Source organism: Nerophis ophidion, linkage group LG03, assembly GCF_033978795.1.
Source record: "Nerophis ophidion isolate RoL-2023_Sa linkage group LG03, RoL_Noph_v1.0, whole genome shotgun sequence".
Lineage (NCBI taxonomy): Eukaryota > Metazoa > Chordata > Actinopteri > Syngnathiformes > Syngnathidae > Nerophis > Nerophis ophidion.
In genome coordinates this window covers 88351619-88372788 of record NC_084613.1, presented here as the reverse complement: position 1 = coordinate 88372788, position 21170 = coordinate 88351619, and the positions used below count along the sequence as shown (strand labels likewise).

The 21170-nt window shown below is 38.1% G+C and overlaps 1 protein-coding gene across 1 annotated transcript; it reads left to right on the top strand.

The window, feature by feature from the left end:
- The first annotated feature begins 650 nt into the window (after nucleotides 1-650).
- afg1la (AFG1 like ATPase a) lies at nucleotides 651-19605 on the top strand. The gene is made up of 13 exons (XM_061896313.1): nucleotides 651-803; nucleotides 4767-4987; nucleotides 8559-8610; nucleotides 8690-8791; nucleotides 11013-11143; nucleotides 11206-11305; nucleotides 13286-13344; nucleotides 13427-13509; nucleotides 13579-13649; nucleotides 13712-13812; nucleotides 16267-16407; nucleotides 16469-16582; nucleotides 16749-19605. The coding sequence occupies exons 1-13, from the start codon at nucleotides 677-679 to the stop codon at nucleotides 16878-16880; spliced, it is 1434 nt and encodes a 477-aa protein (XP_061752297.1). The 5' UTR covers nucleotides 651-676; the 3' UTR covers nucleotides 16881-19605.
- Nucleotides 19606-21170: the final 1565 nt, after the last annotated feature.

Below are 21170 nucleotides of genomic sequence, written 5' to 3'. Positions count from 1 at the left end.
CGCGTAAAGGGAAGAAGATTAAGAGCTATTCAGTAGGATTTAAGGTCCAAGCTTACATCACACTCAAATTTTTACTGCATACCTTTGGTAAGCGCAGGAGTGAGAAGAGGTTTTAAATTAATTAGTGCCCCGGCGGCAATTCAAGGAAATATGGTGTGTCTGTGTGTATACATATATATATATATATATATATATATATATATATATATATACATATATATATATATATATATATATATATATATATATATATATATATATATATATATATATATATATATATATATATATATATATATATATATATATATATCTTTGTTAAAAACATGTAAAGTGATTTAGGTTACCCCTTTCTGTCTGTTTTTGTATTTATATATATATTTTTATTATTCCATCCATCCATTTCCTACCGCTTATTCCCTTTCGCGGTCGCGGGGGGCGCTGGCGCCTATCTCAGCTACAATCGGGCGGAAGGCAGGGTATTTTTATTATTATTTATTAATATTTAATACTCTATTTGTATATGCTTTGGTTTTCTTTCCTTGTTGTTGAAAGTGTGTTGTGTGAATTATAAATGTATGTTTGTTGTTCAATAAAAATAAAATAAATCACTAAATACACTTTTTTGTACTTCCGGTTCGACTTCCGGTTTGCCAATAAAGTTGTTTTGGAAGAAATGGCGGTGTGGACGCCGCTGTCCGTCAGGATGTCCCCGTCAGCCTCTCTGGGCTGCACTTGGCTCCGGAGAGAGCGACCATTCCCCAAAAAGCTTCTGAAAACTTGGACGGGCTTTTCTGGACGAGGTGAGGCAAGTTTTGGGAGACTTTGATGAGAAGTGTTGTCGTCGTCCGCCTCGGTTAAATTTAGCCAAACTCACGCGTGGAAAGTCTCACCTCCCATTGATTCAGTTTATAAATAATAATGATTTAGTTGATAAATAATTATGATTTCGATTATAAATAATAATAATAAAAAAACCCCCGAATAAATTCGGTTTTACGGAGTAATTGACTGACTTCCGGTCCTACCCGGATATGTTTCCGCCTCACCTTCACCTCTTTTTACCGAAACAACAACAACCAGGTGACATTAAACATAGACATCTCCTAAAGGGAATAAGCGGTAGAAAATGGATGGATGGCATCTCCTAAAGGGCGGCAGTATGGAGCGCCACTGCCTACTGGCGCTGACGAGACGCGGGGCCGCCATCTTGGAGTGGTGATCCGCTCTTCTCAGTGCAATTCATTTCAATGAACTGTCAGCGCATTTCATTCATCTTACATCACTGGGACGGCGTGGCGCAGTGTAAGAGTGGCCGTGCGCAACCAGAGGGTCCCTGGTTCAATCCCCACCTAGTACCAACCTCGTCACGTCCATTGTGTCCTTGAGCAGGACACTTCACCCTTGCTCCTGATGGTTGCTGGTTAGCTCCCTCCATCAGTGTATGAATGGGTAAATGTGGAAGTAGTGTCAAAGTGCTTTGAGTACCTTGAAAGTAGGAAAGTGCCAAACAAGTACAACCCGTTTACGGAATACCACTCATTTTCACCCCCCTTTTTTGTCATACGTGTAGCTATGATAAAGGACACATGTTTTATTATTCATAGTTTGTTTAAAAGCCTACTGAAACCCACACAGTCTAATAGTTTATATATAAATGATAAATGACATTGCAACACATGCCAATACGGGCCTTTTAGTTTACTAAATCGAAATTTTAAATTTCCCTCAAAGTGTCCTGTTGAAGTTGCGGAATGATGACGCTTATGTTGACGCGTGTTTGTGACGTTATTGGTTGTAGCATACATTTATCACATTACCACTCACGGCTAAAAGTCGTCCAATTTAATCGCATAATTACACAGTATTCTGGTCATCTATGTTGCTGAATCTTTTGCAATTTGTTCAATTAATAATGGAGACTACAAAGAAGAATGCTGTTGGTGGAAAGCGGTGTATTTCGGCCAGCTGTAGCAACACAAACACAGCCGGTGTTTCTTTGTTTGTTGTGAAGCTTTAATATGGAACAGAGCGGTCAAGCGAACATGGTTTTCTACCACATGTCAACCGGCAGGTTTCGGTGAGAAAATTGTGGTAATAAGTCGGCTCTTACCGTAAACATGAGCCGAGCTTGTGTCGTTCTTCCTGCAGCTGTTAAAGAGGCAGCTGCGACTTTCTTGGCTCCTCCACGGCTTCCCTCAGAGACACTGGCGGTCACCACACCCCTTCGACTTTCAGGTATGACTAATCTCACTAAAAGACTAGAAACACAATAATCAGATAAGGGATTTTCCAGAATTATCCTAGTAAATGTGTCTAATAACATCTGAATCGCTCCCACTGCCCTTGTCTTTTTTTTTTTTTTTTTCCTAGTCCTTCACTCACTTTCCTCATCCACAAATCTTTCATCCTCGCTCAAATTAATGGGGAAATTGTCGCTTTCTCCGTCCCAATCGCTCTCGCTGCTGGTGGCCATGATTGTAAACAATGTTCAGATGTGAGGAGCTCCACAACCCGTGACGTCACGCGCACATCGTCTGCTACTTCCGGTACAGGCAAGGCTTTTTTATTAGCGACCAAAAGTTGCCAACTTTATCGTGGATGTTCTCTACTAAATCCTTTCAGCAAAATATGGCAATATCGCGAAATGATCAAGTATGACACACAGAATGGACCTGCTATCCCCGTTTGAATAAGAACATCTCATTTCAGTAAGCCTTTAACAGTAATAGAATATTTTTATATGCTATAAGGGACCAGACGTCCGATATCAAAACTGGGAATATAATCCCAGAGAAGGGGGGAAAAAACTGTCAGCTATTTTTAAATTGAAGATACAATATTATTCGGTTATATATACATTCGTATATACTACATAAACAATGTATGAATACATTAGATATCTATATATCTTAGACTGTATCGCTGTTGAGAGTTTATTCTGTCTTGACACTTTGTATTGATATTTTGTATTACATTCTTCCCTTAAATGATCATGTTTACGCTGATTGTTTTCTATGTATTTTTTATGTATTTAAAGGCTTACTGAAATGAGATGTTCTTATTCAAACGGGGATAGCAGGTCCATTCTATGTGTCATACTTCATCATTTCGCGTTATTGCCATATTTTTGCTGAAAGGATTTAGTAGAGAACATCAACGATAAAGTTCGCAACTTTTGGTCGCTAATAAAAAAGCCTTGCCTGTACCGGAAGTAGCAGACGATGTGCACGTGACGTCACGGGTTGTAGGGCTCCTCACATCTGAACATTGTTTACAATCATGGCCACCAGCAGCGAGAGCGATTCGGACGGAAAAAGCGACAATTTCCCCATTAATTTGAGCGAGGATGAAAGATATGTGGATGAGGAAAGTTAGAGTGAAGGACTAGAAGAACAAAAAAAGGCGAGGGCAGTGGGAGTGATTCAGATGTTATTAGACACATTTACTAGGATAATTCTGGAAAATCCCTAATCTGCTTATTGTGTTACTAGTGTTTTAGTGAGATTATATAATCATACCTGAAAGTCGGAGGGATGTGGTGACTGCCAGTGTCTCTGATGGAAGCCATGGAGGAGCCAAGAAAGTCCTTGCTGCCTCTTTGACAGCTGCTGCAGGAGGACGCAAGCTCTGCTCATGTCTCCGGTAAGAGCCAACTTACTACCACAATTTTCTCACCAAAACCTTCCGGTTGACATGTGGTAGGGAAACATGTTCGCTTGACCGCTCTGTTCCATATTAAAGCTTCACAACAAACAAAGAAACACCGGCTGTGTGTTGGTTGCTAAAGGCAGCTGCAATCCACCGCTTTCCACCAACAGCATTCTTCTTTGACGTCTCCATTATTAATTGAACAAATTGCAAAAGATTCAGCAACACAGATGTCCAGAATACTGTGTAATTATGCGATTAAAGCCAATTCTGTGTTTACTTATAAGATGTCTATGTTCACCCCTGCTTACCAAAACAACAACAACAAAGTAGCACTGGCATGGCGAACGATACTGTAAATGTTGGTATCGATCCAAAATGAGAAATACCTACACTGATACGTTTTATATCCTTGTGTTTTGTCAAAATCAACATTATTATTATTATATTCATACTGTATATTATGCAAATCAACAGTTGTAGATTTTTGGGTGTCCTACTGTACATGTCAAAACAGCACCACGGTTTATTACAGTATATAAAAAGTACTGTTTTTTTTTTCATTTAGAGAACAATTTTGTAAAAAACACAGTCAATTTCACAATTTGTCCGTGAAATCTATTGCTACTTTTACATTGCACAATTTGATGGATAACTTGCTTTGAAGTCATTATTATTAGTATTTATTTATATTTAAACAATGGTTTGATGTTTGATCATATATTTTTGCATCCCCCGCGACCCCGAAAGGGAATAAGCGGTAGAAAATGGATGGGATGGATGGGTAGACAATATTTAGGTTAATGTGATTTGCGATTACATGGAATACATTTTTTTTCTCCCAAATTATAAAGAAATAATAAATTTAGAAAGAAAAGTTACACTACTTTATTGATACATAATATTTGTGGGCTTTCCAGGGCCAAATAAAACAAAGTGGCAGAACAATACCAACAATACTGTGAAAATAAAGACAACAGACCTGGTCGCGGTCGTACTGTATTGAGCCGATACTGATACCAACCTCGGGCGTTGATTCTCTTGATATTTCGGTCCATCGTAAACAAAGCCGTCAAGGCGACTGACCCTGCCGTATTTTCGTTGTTGCCGTCAAGGCTACGCCGTGGAAGCCCCACGTGAGGCGGCCCCGGCGGAGGTGGATACGGGGGCTGTGACTGCCGCCGGCTTCAGCGGGCCCCTGGACCACTACAGCGGGCTGATCCGGGAGGGCACCCTGCGGGAGGACGAGCATCAGAGGGCAGTGATGCTCAGACTGGACCAGCTGCATAGAACCCTGCGAGGATACAGCAACACACCCACGTCCATCTTCCAAAAAGTACAGTATACTGTACTCTGCAATTATTACATGCACTTTGTTTATGCCTCACTTTTTACATGATTCCCTTTGCCTGAGTTTTCATGTACTTTCTTGGTTATCAAACCACTAATTACTGCATGTAATAACATCTGTTTTGCAGTGTAGCATTGTGGAAAGAATATATTGAGAACGGCTGCAAAAACGGTGACAAATAAAATAAGAAACTTATTTTATTTGTCACCATGGAGACGAAGATTACAAAAAAAAGTAGTGGTATTTTTTCGAACGCGGTATAGTACACTTTTTAAGTCATGATTGCGGCGGCACTTTATTGGGAGCGGCATGCCGTACAACCCTAGTTGCAATACACGATTCCAACACTTGTGGCAGTCATAATAATGTCAAACAAACAGAAGTCATAGAGGAGTTTCTTGAGCGCAAAAATTATGACTTAAGTGGCGAAGCAATATTTTCATTTGCACTTAAATTTTATTGACAAATTTACGAAAAGTATTTATTTTTTATTAATTAGAATTTATTTATTTCAGCGCTTGAAATTTGAAGGTTTAAGAAAAATATTTATATTTATTCATCAGAATTGATTTATTTTAGCACTTCAAATTTGACGAGTTAAGAAAAATATTTATTTTTATTAAATTCAATTTATTTATTGTAGCACTTGAAATTTGACTAATTATTTAAGAAAATTATTTATTTTTATCAAACAGAATTGAATTTTTAGTACTTGAAATGTGACAATTTAAGAAAAATATGTATTTCTATAAATTAAAATGTATTTATTTTAGCACTTCAAATTTAACTAATTATTTAATGAAAATATTTATTGTTATTAACTACAAAGTATTCATTTATCAATCAGAATTAATTTTTTTAGCACTAGAAATTTGACGATTTAAGAAATTTTTTTATTTTTATTAATTAGATTTTATTTACTCTAGCACTTAAAATTTGACTAATTATTTAAGGAAAATATTTGTTGTTATTAATTACAATGTATTTATTTTAGCACTTGAAATTTGACGATTTAGGATAAATATTTATTATTATTAATTAGAATGTATTTATTTTAGCACTTGAAATTTGACTAATTATTTACAAAAAATATTTATTTTTATCAAATCAGAATTTATTTTTTTAAGCTCTTAAAATTTGACGATTTAAGAAAAGTATTTATTTTATTAATTAGAACTTATTTATTTTAGCACTTGAAATTTTACTAATTATTTAGGAAAAATATTCATTTTTATTATTAGAATTTATTTATTTTAGCACTTGAAATTTGACGATTTAAGAAAAATATTTATTTTTATTAATTAGAATGTATTTATTGTAGCAGTTGAAATTTTACTAATTATTTAAGAAACATTTTTATTTTTAATAATCAAAATGTATTTATTGTAGCACTTGAAATTTGACAAATTATTTAAGAAAAATATATTTTTATCAATCAGAATTTATTTTTTAAGCACTTAAAATTTGACGATTTAAGAAAAATATTAATTTGTATTAATCAGAATGTATTTATTTTAGCACTTGAAATTTGACGAATTGATTAAGAAAATGTTTTAATGTTTTAAATTAGAATGTATTTATTTTAGCACTTGAAATTTGAATATTTGAGAAAAATATCTATTTTTATTAATCAGAATGTATTTATTTTAGCACATAAAATTTGACGAATTATTTAAGAAAAATATTTATTTTGATCAATTAGAACATATTTATTTTAGCACTTGAAATTTGACGATTTAAGAAAATATAAATTATTATTCATTAGAATGCATTAATTTCAGCACTATTCTGTTTTTATGAGTCCCTTCGTTTGCAGTACAATTATTAAGTATTTATTTTGTAATCAGCCTGACCGAAGCCTTGATGATAATCTGTGTAAGTAACACACACTTTCAAATCATTTGACAAGGTTTAAACTGGAAGTAGGTTCAATGTAATTATTGAATTATGATTAAGATCAAGAGAGAGATGACCAAGTGGGTGTTAATATTTGAGTGGGGCCCCGGGGCCCTCTATAGTGGAAAAGTTGCAACCCCTGATCTAATCCATCTCATTCACTGGAAGTTGGTCATGATTTAATGCGAACTATAGAACTAAGAACTATACGAAAACATAAGCAATTTTCCCCATTAAAAATAAAGTAAATGCATATAATCCTGCTCTGAACGCCCACAAGTTATAAAGACAAAGACGGCGATGAGCAAAGACTACTTTAATTTAGGTCTTTCTTGAATTCAATTGTGTTTCTCACTTTTTGTTTTAAGCAAAGTGCTCGCACTCACAATTTTCTTTGGCCCCATGAGGGTTTTTTTTTTTGCAGCCCCCCTAACATAAAAAAATAATAACAAAGACTGAATCCCAATAGCTTGGGATTCTTTCTTCCCACAGAATGCTACACTGCAAAACAGATTGTATCACGTGCAGTAATTAGTCATTTGATCATCAAGACAGTACATGAAAAATCAGGCAAACGGAATCATATAAAAATAAAGTAAATCCAATTAATCTGCCCTGAACGCCCTCGAATTATAAAGACAAATGATAGTTTGACATGAATGAGAAATACATATAAATGATGAATGAAATGTGTTTATGAACATTGAACATCACTTTATCCCTTATTGGCAAAGACGGCAATGAGCGGAGACAACTTTAGTTCAGTTCCTTCTGGAATTCTATAGCGTGTTTCAATTTTTATTTAAAGCAAAGTGCTGGCACTCGCAACTTTCTTTGGCCCCATGAGGGATTTTTTTTTCAGCTGTACTCAATGTAAAAATGTTCTTAAAAAAGATGGCGATGAGCAGAGACTACTTTAATATAGGTCTTTCTTGAATTCAATTGTGTTTCTCACTTTTTGTTTTAAGCAAAGTGCTCGCACTCGCAACTTTCTTTGGCCCCATGAGGGATTTTTTTTTCTGCTCTGAACGCCTACAAATTATAAACACTAATGATAGTTTGACATGAATGAGAAATACATATAAATGATGAATGAAATGTGTTTATGAACATTGAACATCACCTTATCTCTTATTGGCAAAGATGGCAATGAGCAGAGACTACTTTATTAAATTCCTTCTGGAATTCTATAGCGTTTTTCACTTTTCATTTAAAGCAAAGTGCTGGCACTCGCAACTTCCTTTGGCCCCTAAGTGATTTTTTTTTTTTACTCTTATCACTGCAGGACGAGGAATAGCTAAACATGCTTCACTCCACACCGTAGGAGGATACAATAGCTCACCGCTAACAGCAAGCTAGCGCTCCTGAACGTAAGAAAACGGGTTAATCTACACAAATGTCGACTGTGACGATATTTTTTTTCAAACACAAAATCTTTTGTCTTTTTTGTTGTTTATAAACTCAGGAAATAAGTCTATGGGTATAAGAAACTTATGTTTCATAAGATTTTCTGTTAAAATAAAGCCAGGAATGACATTTATTTTGAAAAGTATCAAATACCGGTAACAGAATCTTGGTATAGGGAAACTGACATTCTTTGGTTGACAAACACTAAATTAGTTAATTATTTGACATGATATATTTTCTTACTTTTCTTCAGTTTTTCACCAAGTCCAAACCTCCAAAGGGTTACTATATTTACGGCGACGTCGGTAAGCGATCCAGTTTCTAATCAAAAGCCATGTCTTGTGGATTTAAGTCCGATACTGATGTCTGTGTGTATCGTGGCAGGCACGGGGAAAACGATGGTGATGGACATGTTTTACTCACACGTGGAGACGGAGAAGAAGAAGAGGGTGCACTTCCACGGCTTCATGCTGGATGTGCATAAACGTAAGTATTCTATCCTTCTTGGGTAAACACCTTTGGCTGGCCAATAAAACGATACCAATATAGAGTGTACATACACTTGTAAAGAACATAACGTTGGCTTGAGTTTTCGATCATTTCTACAACTCTAATTTTTTTTTTGTAATAGAGTGATTGGAGCACACTTGTTGGTCACAAAAAACATTCATTAAATTTCACAAATTGACTATGAAATCTGTTGTTACTTTTACTTTGCACAATTTGATGGATAACTTGCTTGGAAATCAATATTGTTACTATTTTTTTATATTTAAGAAATGGTTTAAATGCTTGATATTACATTTTTTTACAATTAGACAATATTTAAGTGAACATAATTTGCGATTACCGTGCTTTTCGGAGTATAAGTCGCACCTGCCGAAAATGCATATTAAAGAAGGAAAAAAACATATAAGTTGCATATTTGGGGGAAATTTATTTGATAAAATCCAACACCAAGAATAGACATTTGAAAGGCAATCTAAAATAAATAAAGAATAGTGAAGAACAGGCTGAATAAGTGTAGGTTATATGAGGCATAAATAAGCAACTGCTATGTTAACCTAACATATTATGGTAAGAGTCATTCAAATAACTATAACATATAGAACATGCTATACCTTTACCAAACTATCTCTCACTCCTAATCCATAAATCCCATCAAATCTTATAAATGTAGTCTCTTACGTGAATGAGATAAATAAAATTATTTGATATTTTACGGTAGTGTGTTAATAATTTCACACATAAGTCGTTCCTGAGTATAAGTCGCACCCCCGGCCAAACTATGAAAAAACTGCGACTTATAGTCCGAAAAATACGGTACGAGGAGTACATGGGTCAGAATAATTGTATCCAAGTTATCACAAAACTTTGTGTTGCCATGAGTTCCCAGCGAGATGACAAAAGGTGTCTTTGATCTACTAAGAAGAAGGCTTGTGAAACTCCACTCTGAGGATGGGAAGCGACATGAAGGTGTTCTTTCATGTATTGTAATCAACAGAAAGATATTGTCTTGACCCAAGAACTACAAAGCGAAGAGGAGGCAGGACCTGACTCCCCTACAACAGTGGTTCGCAACCTTTTTTCAGTGATGTACCTCCTGTGAACATTTTTTTAATTCAAGTACCCCCTAATCAGAGCAAATAATTTTTGGTTGAAAAAAGAGATAAAGAAGTAAAATACAGCACTATGTCATCAGTTTTTGATTTATTAAATTATATAACAGTGCAAAATATTGCTCATTTGTAGTGGTCTTTGTTGAAATATTTGGGGAAAAAAAGAACTAAAAACGTTTTGAAAAAAAAACAAGGGATTCAATTATATCATTTCTACAGATAGAAGTAATCATCAACTTAAAGTGCCCTCTTTGGGGATTGTAATAGAGATCCATCTGGATTCATCAACTTCCTTCTAAACATTTCTTCACAAAAAAGGAAATCTTTAGCATCAATATTTATGGAACATGTCCACCAAAAAAATCTAGCTCCCAACACTGAATATTGCATTGTTGCATTTCTTTTCACAGTTTATGAACTTAAATTTATATTTTTTTGAAGTATTATTCAATAAATATATTTATAAAGGATTTTTGAATTGTTGCTATTTTTAGAATATTTTTTAAAAATCTCACGTACCTCTTGGCATACCTTCAAGTACCCCCAGGGGTACGCGTACCCCCATTTGAGAACCACTGCCCTACAGGGACCTCTTCTTTGAACTGTTTTACGACTTTTTCTTTGAACTGTTTTAATCAAAAACAATAGCTGTTTACAACCCCCGCCCCTTAGAAACAGCTGTTGCCATGTAATCAGGGAAAGTCTAAATAATAGAGGTGGCGTACAATCTTTCGCCAGAGCGTGTTGAGACACTGTACAAGAGTACAGTGTCCAGGCGTCTCTCCTCAATTGGGCCAAATGTAATTCTTTGCTTCTTGTCTTGTTTGAAAGACGTCATCGGTGTTTGAACCTGACATGTATCTTTTTTCTCCCAAAATAAAAAGAATACATTTAGTAAGAAAAGTTACAATACATTATTGACACATATTATTTCCAGGTTTTCCAGGGCCAAATAAAATGAAGTGGCCCTCGGGCCTTGAGTTTGACACCTGTGGCATAAGGAATGTGTCATTTGCGCCTTATCAGGTCATGTTACCATGGCGAATGGCGATACGTCTTGCCAAATAGTCTTTTTTTTTTTGTCTTAGGAATCCATCGACTGAAGCAGAGTCTGCCCAAAAGGAAAGTGGGCAAAATGGCCAAGTCTTACGACCCCATCGCGCCGGTCGCCGAGGAGATCAGCGAGGAAGCCGGCCTGCTCTGCTTTGACGAGTTCCAGGTGACAGCAGCCGTCTGTTGTCAGGCGCTTTGTGCCTGACCGCCTTGCTGACCTTCTCGCAGGTCACCGACATCGCCGACGCCATGATCCTCAAGCAGCTCTTTGAGAACCTCTTCCTGAACGGCGTGGTCGTCGTGGCGACGTCCAACAGGCCCCCTGAAGGTAAGGACTATGTGGAAAGGGGGAGTGCAGTCATGGTCAAAAGTTTCCATACACTTGTAAAGAACATGATGTTCTTAATGAATCAAAAACAGTACTGTACTCTGTTTGAAAAGTACTGGTTCCCCATAGGAGCATGTAGGGCAGCGCACACACACCGAGTACTTACAAGCAGACACAGTGTGTAAACAGAAAAGGGAGAACGCACGCATTTTGGTGTAGAAAGTAAAGATAAAGGTGAACTTATAACACTGAAACACCCTCGGGAAGAAGCAGTGTTTTAGCTACGTGTAAAACACTAATCGACAAACAAAGTGAGTTTCTTACAAGTAGCAGTATCACTGGAGGACGAGGAACAGCTAAACATGCTTCACTGCACACCGTAGGAGGATACAATAGCTCACCGCCGTCACAATGTAAACAAACGCCACGGGTGGATCTACACCTGACATCCACTGTAATGATACAAGGTACAATAGCGTATCTAGTTGATACTACTGTGATTACATTGATATATTTGATCGTCACAAAATCTAAAAAACAAAAACAAAATCATTATGTTTATAAAGTCAGTAAATACGTCACCTGGACACATGAGGACTTTGAATATGACCAATGTATGATCCTGTAACTACTTGGTATCACATCCATACCTACATGTGTGGTATCATCCAAAACTAATGTCAAGTATCAAAGAAGAGAGGAATAAGTGATTATTACATTTTAACAGAAGTGTAGATAGAACATGGCCATCCATCCGTTTTCTACCGCTTATTCCCTTTGGGGTTGCAGGGGGCGCTGGTGCCTATCTCAGCTATAATCAGACTGAAGGCAGGGTACACCCTGGACAAGTCGCCACCTCATCGCAGGATAGAACATGTTAAAACAGAAAATAAGCCGATATTAACAGTATTTTTTTTTAAGCCTTGAAAATCTTTCTTTTTAAGCTTTTTTTTAAGATATATGCACAGTTTTAGCTATTAGGCTGTTCTAGTTTTTATTGTTATTGATTTTTATTATCTTTGTTTTTTGTTTTATTATTTTTTTAATATTCTGTAGCACTTTAAGGTTGTTTGCTCACTGTAAAGTGCTTTTTATAGATAAAATCTATTATTATTATGATTAAATGAACAAGTAGATTAATAATTCATTTTTACAGTTTGTCCTTTATAATGTGTACAAAATAATAGGTGTATAAATGACACAATATGTTACTGCAGACTAATTAGGAGTCTTTGTTTGTTTACTTACTACTAAAAGACAAGTTGTCTAGTCAGTATGTTCACTATTTTATTCAAGGACTAAATGACAATAATAAACATATGTTTCATGTACCATAAGATTATTCGGTTCAAATAAAGCCGATAATGACAATTTTTGTGGTGCCCTTTATTTGGAAAAATATCGAAATACATTTTGGTTCCGGTACCAAAATATTGGTATCGAGACAACCCTAGTACCGTATTTTTCGGACTATAAGTCGTTTTATGTGTGAAATTATTAACACATTACCGTAAAATATCAAATAATATTATTTATCTCATTCACGTAAGAGACTAGACGTATAAGATTTGATGGGATTTATGGATTAGGAGTGAGAGATAGTTTGGTAAAGGTATAGCATGTTCTATATGTTATAGTTATTTGAATGACTCTTACCATAATATGTTAGGTTAACATAGCAGTTGCTTATTTATGCCTCATATAACCTACACTTATTCAGCCTCTTCTTCACTATTCTTCATTTATTTTAAATTGCCTTTCAAATGTCTATTCTTGCTGTTGTCTTTTATCAAATACATTTCCCCCAAAAATGCAACTTATACTCCAGTGCGACTTATGTATGTTTTTTTCCTTCTTTATTGTGCATTTTCGGCAGGTGCGACTTATACTCCGGAGCGATTTATACTCCGAAAAATACGGTACTCATCTTGCGTTCGGACTAGTTTGTCCAGTTCAGCATCCTACGTCTTTGTTTTTCAGACTTGTATAAAAACGGGCTGCAGAGGGTCAACTTTGTTCCTTTTATTGCTGTATTGCAGGTAAAAGAAACAATATATTTTTCCTTAAGCCAGCAAATTGACTTAAAAAACAACAACACACATTTGTTTTCTTTGCGTGCAGAAATATTGCCAAACTCTTCGTCTGGATTCGGGCATCGACTACCGCAGGAGGAACAGGCCCTCCGCGGGGAAACTTTACTTCCTGTAAGCTGTCCTGACGTTACGGTTGACAATGTGCTGACGTCTGCAATGATGGCCTTGTGTGCACCGCAGATCCAGCGAGGCCCACGCAGAAGCCACGCTGGATCAAATGTTTGAGCGGCTGGCCTTCAAGCAGAACGACAGTAAGTCCAACGTACGGCGGCGTTGTGATCACTGTGACGTCACGTGTCCATCACCTCCACAGTAACGCGACCCCGAGTCCTCAACGTCCACAACAGGAAAGTGCGTCTGAGCAAAGCGTGCGGCACCATTGCAGACTGCACCTTTGAGGAGCTGTGCGACAGAGTAAGTGTTAATAATTGTTAATTTTATATATATATATATATATATATATACACACAGTTGGGCAAAAAAGTATTTAGTCAGCCAGCGATTGTGAAAGTTCTCCCACTTAAAATGATGACAGAGGTGTGTAATTTTCATCATAGGTACACTTCAACTGTGAGAGACAGAATGTGGAAAAGAAATCCAGTAATTCACATTTTAGGAATTTTAAAGAATTTATTTGTAAATTATGGTGGAAAATAAGTATTTGGTCACTTTAAACAAGGAAGATCTCTGGCTCTCACAGACTTGTAACTTATTCTTTAAGAAGCTCTTCTGTCCTCCACTCGTTAGCTGCATTAATGTCACTTGTTTGAACTTGTTATCTGTATAAAAGACACCTGTCCACAGCCTCAAACAGTCAGACTCCAAACTCCACTATGGCCAAGACCAAAGAGCTATCGAAGGACACCTAGAAAATAATTGTAGACCTGCACCAGACTGGGAAGAGTGAATCTACAATAGGCAAGCAGCTTGGTGTGAAAAAAATCAACTTTGGGAGCAATTATCATAAAATGGAAGACATACAAGACCACTGATAATCTCCCTCGATCTGGGGCTCCATGTGAGATCTCATCCCGTGGGCTCAAAATGATCATGAGAACAGTGAGCAAAAATCCCAGAACCACACGGGGGGACCTGGTGAATGACCTGCTGAGAGCTGGGACCAAAGTAACAAAGGTTACCATCAGTAACACACTACGCCGACAGGAAATCAAATCCTGCAGTGCCAGACGTGTCCCCGTGCTGAAGTTTGCCAGAGAGTACATGGATGATACAGCAGAGGATTGGGAGAATGTCATGTGGTCAGATGAAACCAAAATAGAACTTTTTGGTTTGAACTCAACTCGCCGTGTTTGGAGGAAGAAGAATACTGAGTTGCATCCCAAGAACACCAAACCTACTGTGAAGCATGGGGGTGGAAACATCATGCTTTGGGGCTGTTTTTCTGCTAAGGGGACAGGACGATTGATTCTTGTTAAGGAAAGACTGAATGGGGCCATGTATCGTGAGATTTTGAGCCAAAACCTCCTTCCATCAGTGAGAACTTTGAAGATGAAACGTGGCTGGGTCTTCCAGCATGACAATGATCCCAAACACACCGCCCGGGCAACGAAGGAGTGGCTCCGTAAGAAGCATTTGAGAGTCCTGGAGTGGCCTAGCCAGTCTCCAGACCTCAACCCCATAGAAAATCTGTGGAGGGAGTTGAAAGTCCGTGTTGCTCGGCGACAGCCCCAAAACATCACTGCTTTCAAGAAGATCTGCATGGAGGAATGGGCCAAAATACCAGCTACTGTGTGTGCAAACCTGGTAAAGACCGATAGCAATTGTTTGACCTCTGTTATTGCCAACAAAGGTTATATTACAAAGTATTGAGTTGAATTTTTGTTATTGACCAAATACTTATTTTCCACCATAATTTACAAATAAATTCTTTAAAATTCCTACAATGTGAATTCCTGGATTTTTTTCCCCCATTCTGTCTCTCACAGTTGAAGTGTACCTATGATGAAAATTACACACCTCTGTCATCATTTGAAGTGGGAGAACTTGCACAATCGCTGGCTGACTAAATACTTTTTTGCCCCACTGTGTGTGTGTGTGTGTGTGTGTGTGTGTGTGTGTGTGTGTGTGTGTGTGTGTGTGTGTGTGTGTGTGTGTATATATATATATATAGTTATAAATGTTCATGCATAAAGACATCTTAGAAAAGCAGTGAAGTTGTCACGTTGTGTAAATAAAAAGAAAATACAATAATTTGCAAATCATTTTCAACTTATATTCAATGAATAGACTGCAAAAACAAGATATTTAACGTTCAAACTGTTAAACTTTTGTTATTATTTGCAAATATTAGCTCATTTGGAATTTGATGCCTACAAAATGGTTCAAAAAAGCTGGCACAAGTGGCAAAAAAGACTGAGAAAGTTGAGGAATGCTCAACTTTCTATTTGGGAACAGGTGGGTGCCATGATTGGCTATAAAAGCAGCTTCCATGAAATGCTCAGTCATTCACAAACAAGGACAGGGCGAAGGTCACCACTTGTATACTTTTGATTGCTCACATTTTCAGTAGAGCCATAATAAATTCATAAGAGAAGCAAACTTCATGAATGTTTTTTGTGAGCAACAAGTATGTGCTCCAATCACTACGTCACAAAAAAACAAAGAGTCGTAGAAATGATTGGAAAATCAAGACAGCCATGACATGATGTTCTTTACAAGTGTACGTACACTTTTGATCGTGGTCCTACAAGCGTGATGACACCAATGGGTGGGGGACCGGTACTTTTTTAGAGGCGGTATAGTACTGAATATGATTCATAGGTATCGCGGCACTATACAAGTACTGGTATACCTAATGGCTCCTGCTGTGTGTGTGTGAAAGATGCAGTCATGTAATGCGTGTTCCAGCCTCTAGGGGCCAGCGACTACCTGGAGATGTCGCGTCTGTTCGACACCGTCTTCATCCGCCACATTCCGCTCCTGACGCTCAACAAGAAGACTCAAGCCAGGCGACTCATCACACTGGTGGACGCTTTCTACGACCACAAGGTAATCCTCATCATTCTGATGTTTTTTTTTTTTTTTTACTCGGACCTTCTGTCCGGTCCAGGTGTGTGTGGTCCTGCTGGCCCAGCACCCCCTGGAGGAGCTCTTTGTCCACGATGGGGACCACCACGCCCACGACGAGAGCCACATCCTCATGGACGACCTGGGGCTGAAACGAGTAAGAGATGAATAATAAAACATGCAGGTTAAAGGTCTACCCAGAAATATGTTTGGAGGAAAAACGGTGAGGCCTTTAATCCCAGGAACACCACACCTACCGTCAAGCATGGTGGTGGTCGAATTATGTCTGTTTTGCTGTTGAGTTCATGTTGTGTCCGTCACAGGAAGAAGCCAGCAGCTTGTCCATCTTCAGCGGAGAAGAGGAGATGTTTGCCTTCCAGAGAACTGTTTCCAGACTGACGGAGATGCAGACGGAGGAGTACTGGCTGCAGGGGGACCGCAGCAGCAGGTCCTAACATCGTCGTGTCGAACGTACACTACTCACTCCCGCTACGTGACGATACTTGATGTCGCACGCAAAAGTATTTATTGCGATCATGACGACCTTGCACTTTACATGGACAATCACACCTTTTGGCACTGAGGTCCCACTCTGTTTGGTGCTCTGGGACATTTAACCCGTATATATATATATATAACAAGTGTAAATATGCAAAAGCCAAAAGCAGTGAAGTCGTCACGTTGTGTAAATACAAAGAGAATACAATGATTTTCAACTTATATTCACTTGAATAGACTGCAGAAACAAGATAGTTCATGTTCCATTATTATTGCAAATAATCATGAACTTAGAATGGAATGGCAGCAACACATGGCAAAAAAAATCATTTTTACCAGTGTGTTACATGACCTTTCCTTCCAACAACACTCAGTAAAGGTTTGGGAACTGAGGAGACACATTTTTGAAGTGGAATTAATTCCCATTCGTGCTTGATGTACAGCTTAAGTTGTTCAACAGTCTCCTGCCTCATATATTAGGCTTCATTTTCAATGGGAGACAGGCAGGCCAGTCTAGTACCCGCACTATTTTACTACGAAAGCCACGCTGTTGTAACACGTGGCTTGGCATTATCTTGCTGAAATAAGCAGGGGCGACAATGATAACGTTGCTCGGATGACAACATATGTTGCTCCAAAAGCTGTATGTACCTTTCAGCATTAATGGTGCCTTCACAGATGTGTAAGTTACCCATGAGCTGGGCACTAATGCACCCCCATACCATCACATGTGCTGCCTTGTTCTTAAGTAGAACAGTCTAGACAAAATGACATCCATAGTTTCCAAAAAACAATTTGAAATGTGGACTCGTCAGACCACAGAACACTTTTCCACTTTGCATCAGTCCAACTTAGATGATCTCGGGCCCAGCGAAGCCGGTGGCGTTTCTAGGTGTTTTTGATCGATCAATCAATCAATGTTTATTTATATAGCCCCAAATCACAAATGTCTCAAAGGACTGCACAAATCATTACAACTATAACATCCTCGGAAGAACCCACAAAAGGGCAAGGAAAACTCACATCCAGTGGGCAGGGAGAATTCACATCCAGTGGGACGCCAGTGACAATGCTGACTATGAGAAACCTTGGAGAGGACCTCAGATGTGGGCAACCCCCCTCCTTTAGGGGACCGAAAGCAATGGATGTCGAGCGGGTCTAACATGATACTGTGAAAGTTCAATGCATAGTGGCTCCAACACAGCCGCGAGAGTTCAGTTCAATGCGGATCCAAGACAGCAGCGAGAGTCCCGTCCACAGGAAACCATCCCAAGCGGAGTTGGATCAGCAGCGTAGAGATGTCCCCAACCGATACACAGGCGAGCGGTCCATCCTGGGTCCCGACGAGCGGTCGATCCTGGGTCTCGACTCTGGACAGCCAGTACTTCATCCATGGTCATCCGACCGGACCCCCTCCACAAGGGAGGGGGGGACATAGGAGAAAAAAGAAAAGAAGCGGCAGATCAACTGGTCTAAATGGCTTTGGCTTTGCATAGCAGAGTTTTAACTTGCACTTACAGATGTAGCGACCAACTCCATTTAGTGACAGTGGTTTTATGAGCCCATGTGGTGATATCCTTTAGAGATTGATGTCGGTTTTTGATGCAGTACCGCCTGAAGGATCCAAGGTGCGTAATATCATGGCTTACGTGCAGTGATTTCTCCAGATTCTCTGAACCTTTTGATGATATTACGGAGCGTAGATGGTGAAATCCCTAAATTCCTTGCAATAGCTGCTTGAGACATGTTGTTCTTAAACAATTTGCTCGGACATTTGTTGACAAAGTGGTGACCTTCACCCCGTCCTTGTTTGTGAACGACTGAGGATTTCACGGAAGCTGCTTTTATGCCCAATCATGGCACCCACCTGTTCCCAATTAGCCTGCACACCTGTGGGATGTTCCAAACAAGCCTTTGACGAGCATTCCTCAATTTTCTCAGTCTTTTTTGCCACGTGTCCCAGCTCTTTTGCACCATGTCGCAGGCATCAAATTCCAAATGAGCTAATATTTCCAAAAAATAACAAAGTTTTCCGGTTCAAACATGAACTATCTTGTCTTTTCAGTCTTTTCAATTGAATATAGTAATTATAATAACCAATGTATTCTGTTTTTCACCTACTCAGTGGCCTAGTGGTTAGAGTGTCTGCCCTGAGATGGGTGGGTCGTGAGTTCAAACCCCGGCCGAGTCATACCAAAGACTATAAAAATGGGAGCCATTACCTCCCTGCTTGGCACTCAGCATCAAGGCTTGGAATTGGGGTTAAATCCCCAAAAATGAATCCCGGGCGCGGCCACCGCTGCTGCTCACTGCTCCCCTCACCTCCCAGGGGGTGAACAAGGGTGATGGGTCAAATGCAGAGGATAATTTCCCACATCTAGTGTGTGTGTGACAATCATTGCTACTTTAACTTTTTACTTAGCATTTACACAACATGCCAACTTCACTGCCTTTGGGTTTTGTACATATATATATATATTTTTTTTTACATAACAGATGCACTTCCTGTGATTAATGGAACAAAATGTTTAGTTTTTCCTGCAAAATGTTTCATATTGTTGCCCTACATTCAGGGTAGACAAACATTTGTCATTTTAAATATGATCAAGACTGCCATACGTAGGTTTTTGAAGTCGTTGGAGGGTAAAATGTCATCAAATTAAAGTTTGCATTTGACCTCAAGTCTGTTTGTATTCGCAGGACCCCAGCTTGCAGAGCACTACCCTGGCAGATTAGCTTACTGCTAAATTTTAAAATGGAGTTCACGCTAATACCATTTTATTGTAATGGTTTCCACTGACCGTCTTTTACACAAAACGACTCGCTAAATATATTTAGCGCCTAAAAACGATAAAATATTGGCAAGCTGGAAATTAGCGGCTAACAGCTAGTTCTTCTTGTCTCCAGTCAGGTGTGTGCTACTTGTACATTTGGCAACTTTGACTCACCTTAAAAAATAAAGACTATTTTGCCTGTTAATGTTTCACAAATAGAACCTGCAGACCATATTAAAAACCAAGGCTAAAATTAGTTGCTACATTTTTAAATATCCAATATAAGTTAGTTTTAAAAGTGTTTCACTTGAACTATTGTTGTAATGATTTCCACTGACAAGCCTTTTAATAATTTAAACTCACTGAATATTTTAGTGCCAAAAAAAAACAAAAAACACAAATTGACAAGTAGATTCTTGCTCATCCACGCTGACTGGACATTGACCAAAAACTAGTGGGCAGCCTATGATGGAGTCTGCTCTCTCGGTTGCTTCGTTGGCTTTACTCTGTGTAATATTTGTTAGTTGTTGCTCGTTTTTGTTGTTTTCATTGTTGTACCTTAGTAGCTGTATGTAGAAATGGCCTACTCTGCACAATATGCATTAGTCATTGCTGTTTTTTGTTTTTTTTTACTTTTGTAGCTGTATGTAGAAAATAGATGGATGGATATAGAAAGGGCCTACTCCCTGCAATATGCATTAGTTGTTGCTATTTTTTTATTTTATTCAGTTTTGTAGCTGTATGTATAAATGTCCTACTCTGTGCAATATGCATTAGTTGTTGCTCTTTTTTTTTTTTTTTTTTTTTTTTTAAAGCTGCAAGCAGCGTTGGTCGGGTCCGCCTTTGGCCGCTGCCGCCGCTACTCAGGCCCTGGTCTAAGTCAGAACAACATAGAGGTTTATATTTTTTACTTTTGTAGCTGTATGTAGAAATGGCCTACTCTGCACAATATGCATTAGTCATTGCTGTTTTTTGTTTTTTTTTACTTTTGTAGCTGTATGTAGAAAATAGATGGATGGATATAGAAAGGGCCTACTCCCTGCAATATGCATTAGTTGTTGCTATTTTTTTATTTTATTCAGTTTTGTAGCTGTATGTATAAATGTCCTACTCTGTGCAATATGCATTAGTTGTTGCTCTTTTTTTTTTTTTTTTTTTTTTTTTAAAGCTGCAAGCAGCGTTGGTCGGGTCCGCCTTTGGCCGCTGCCGCCGCTACTCAGGCCCTGGTCTAAGTCAGAACAACATAGAGGTTTATATTTTTTACTTTTGTAGCTGTATGTAGAAATGGCTTACTATGTGCAATATGCATTAGTTGTTGCTCTTTTTTTTTGTTTTACTTTTGTAGCTGTATGTAGAATAGCTTAACTCTCTGGAATATGCATTAGATGTTTCTCTTTTTTAATTTTATTTACTTTTTTGTAGCTGTATGTAGAAATGTCCTACTCTGTGCAATATGCATTAGTTGTTGCTCTT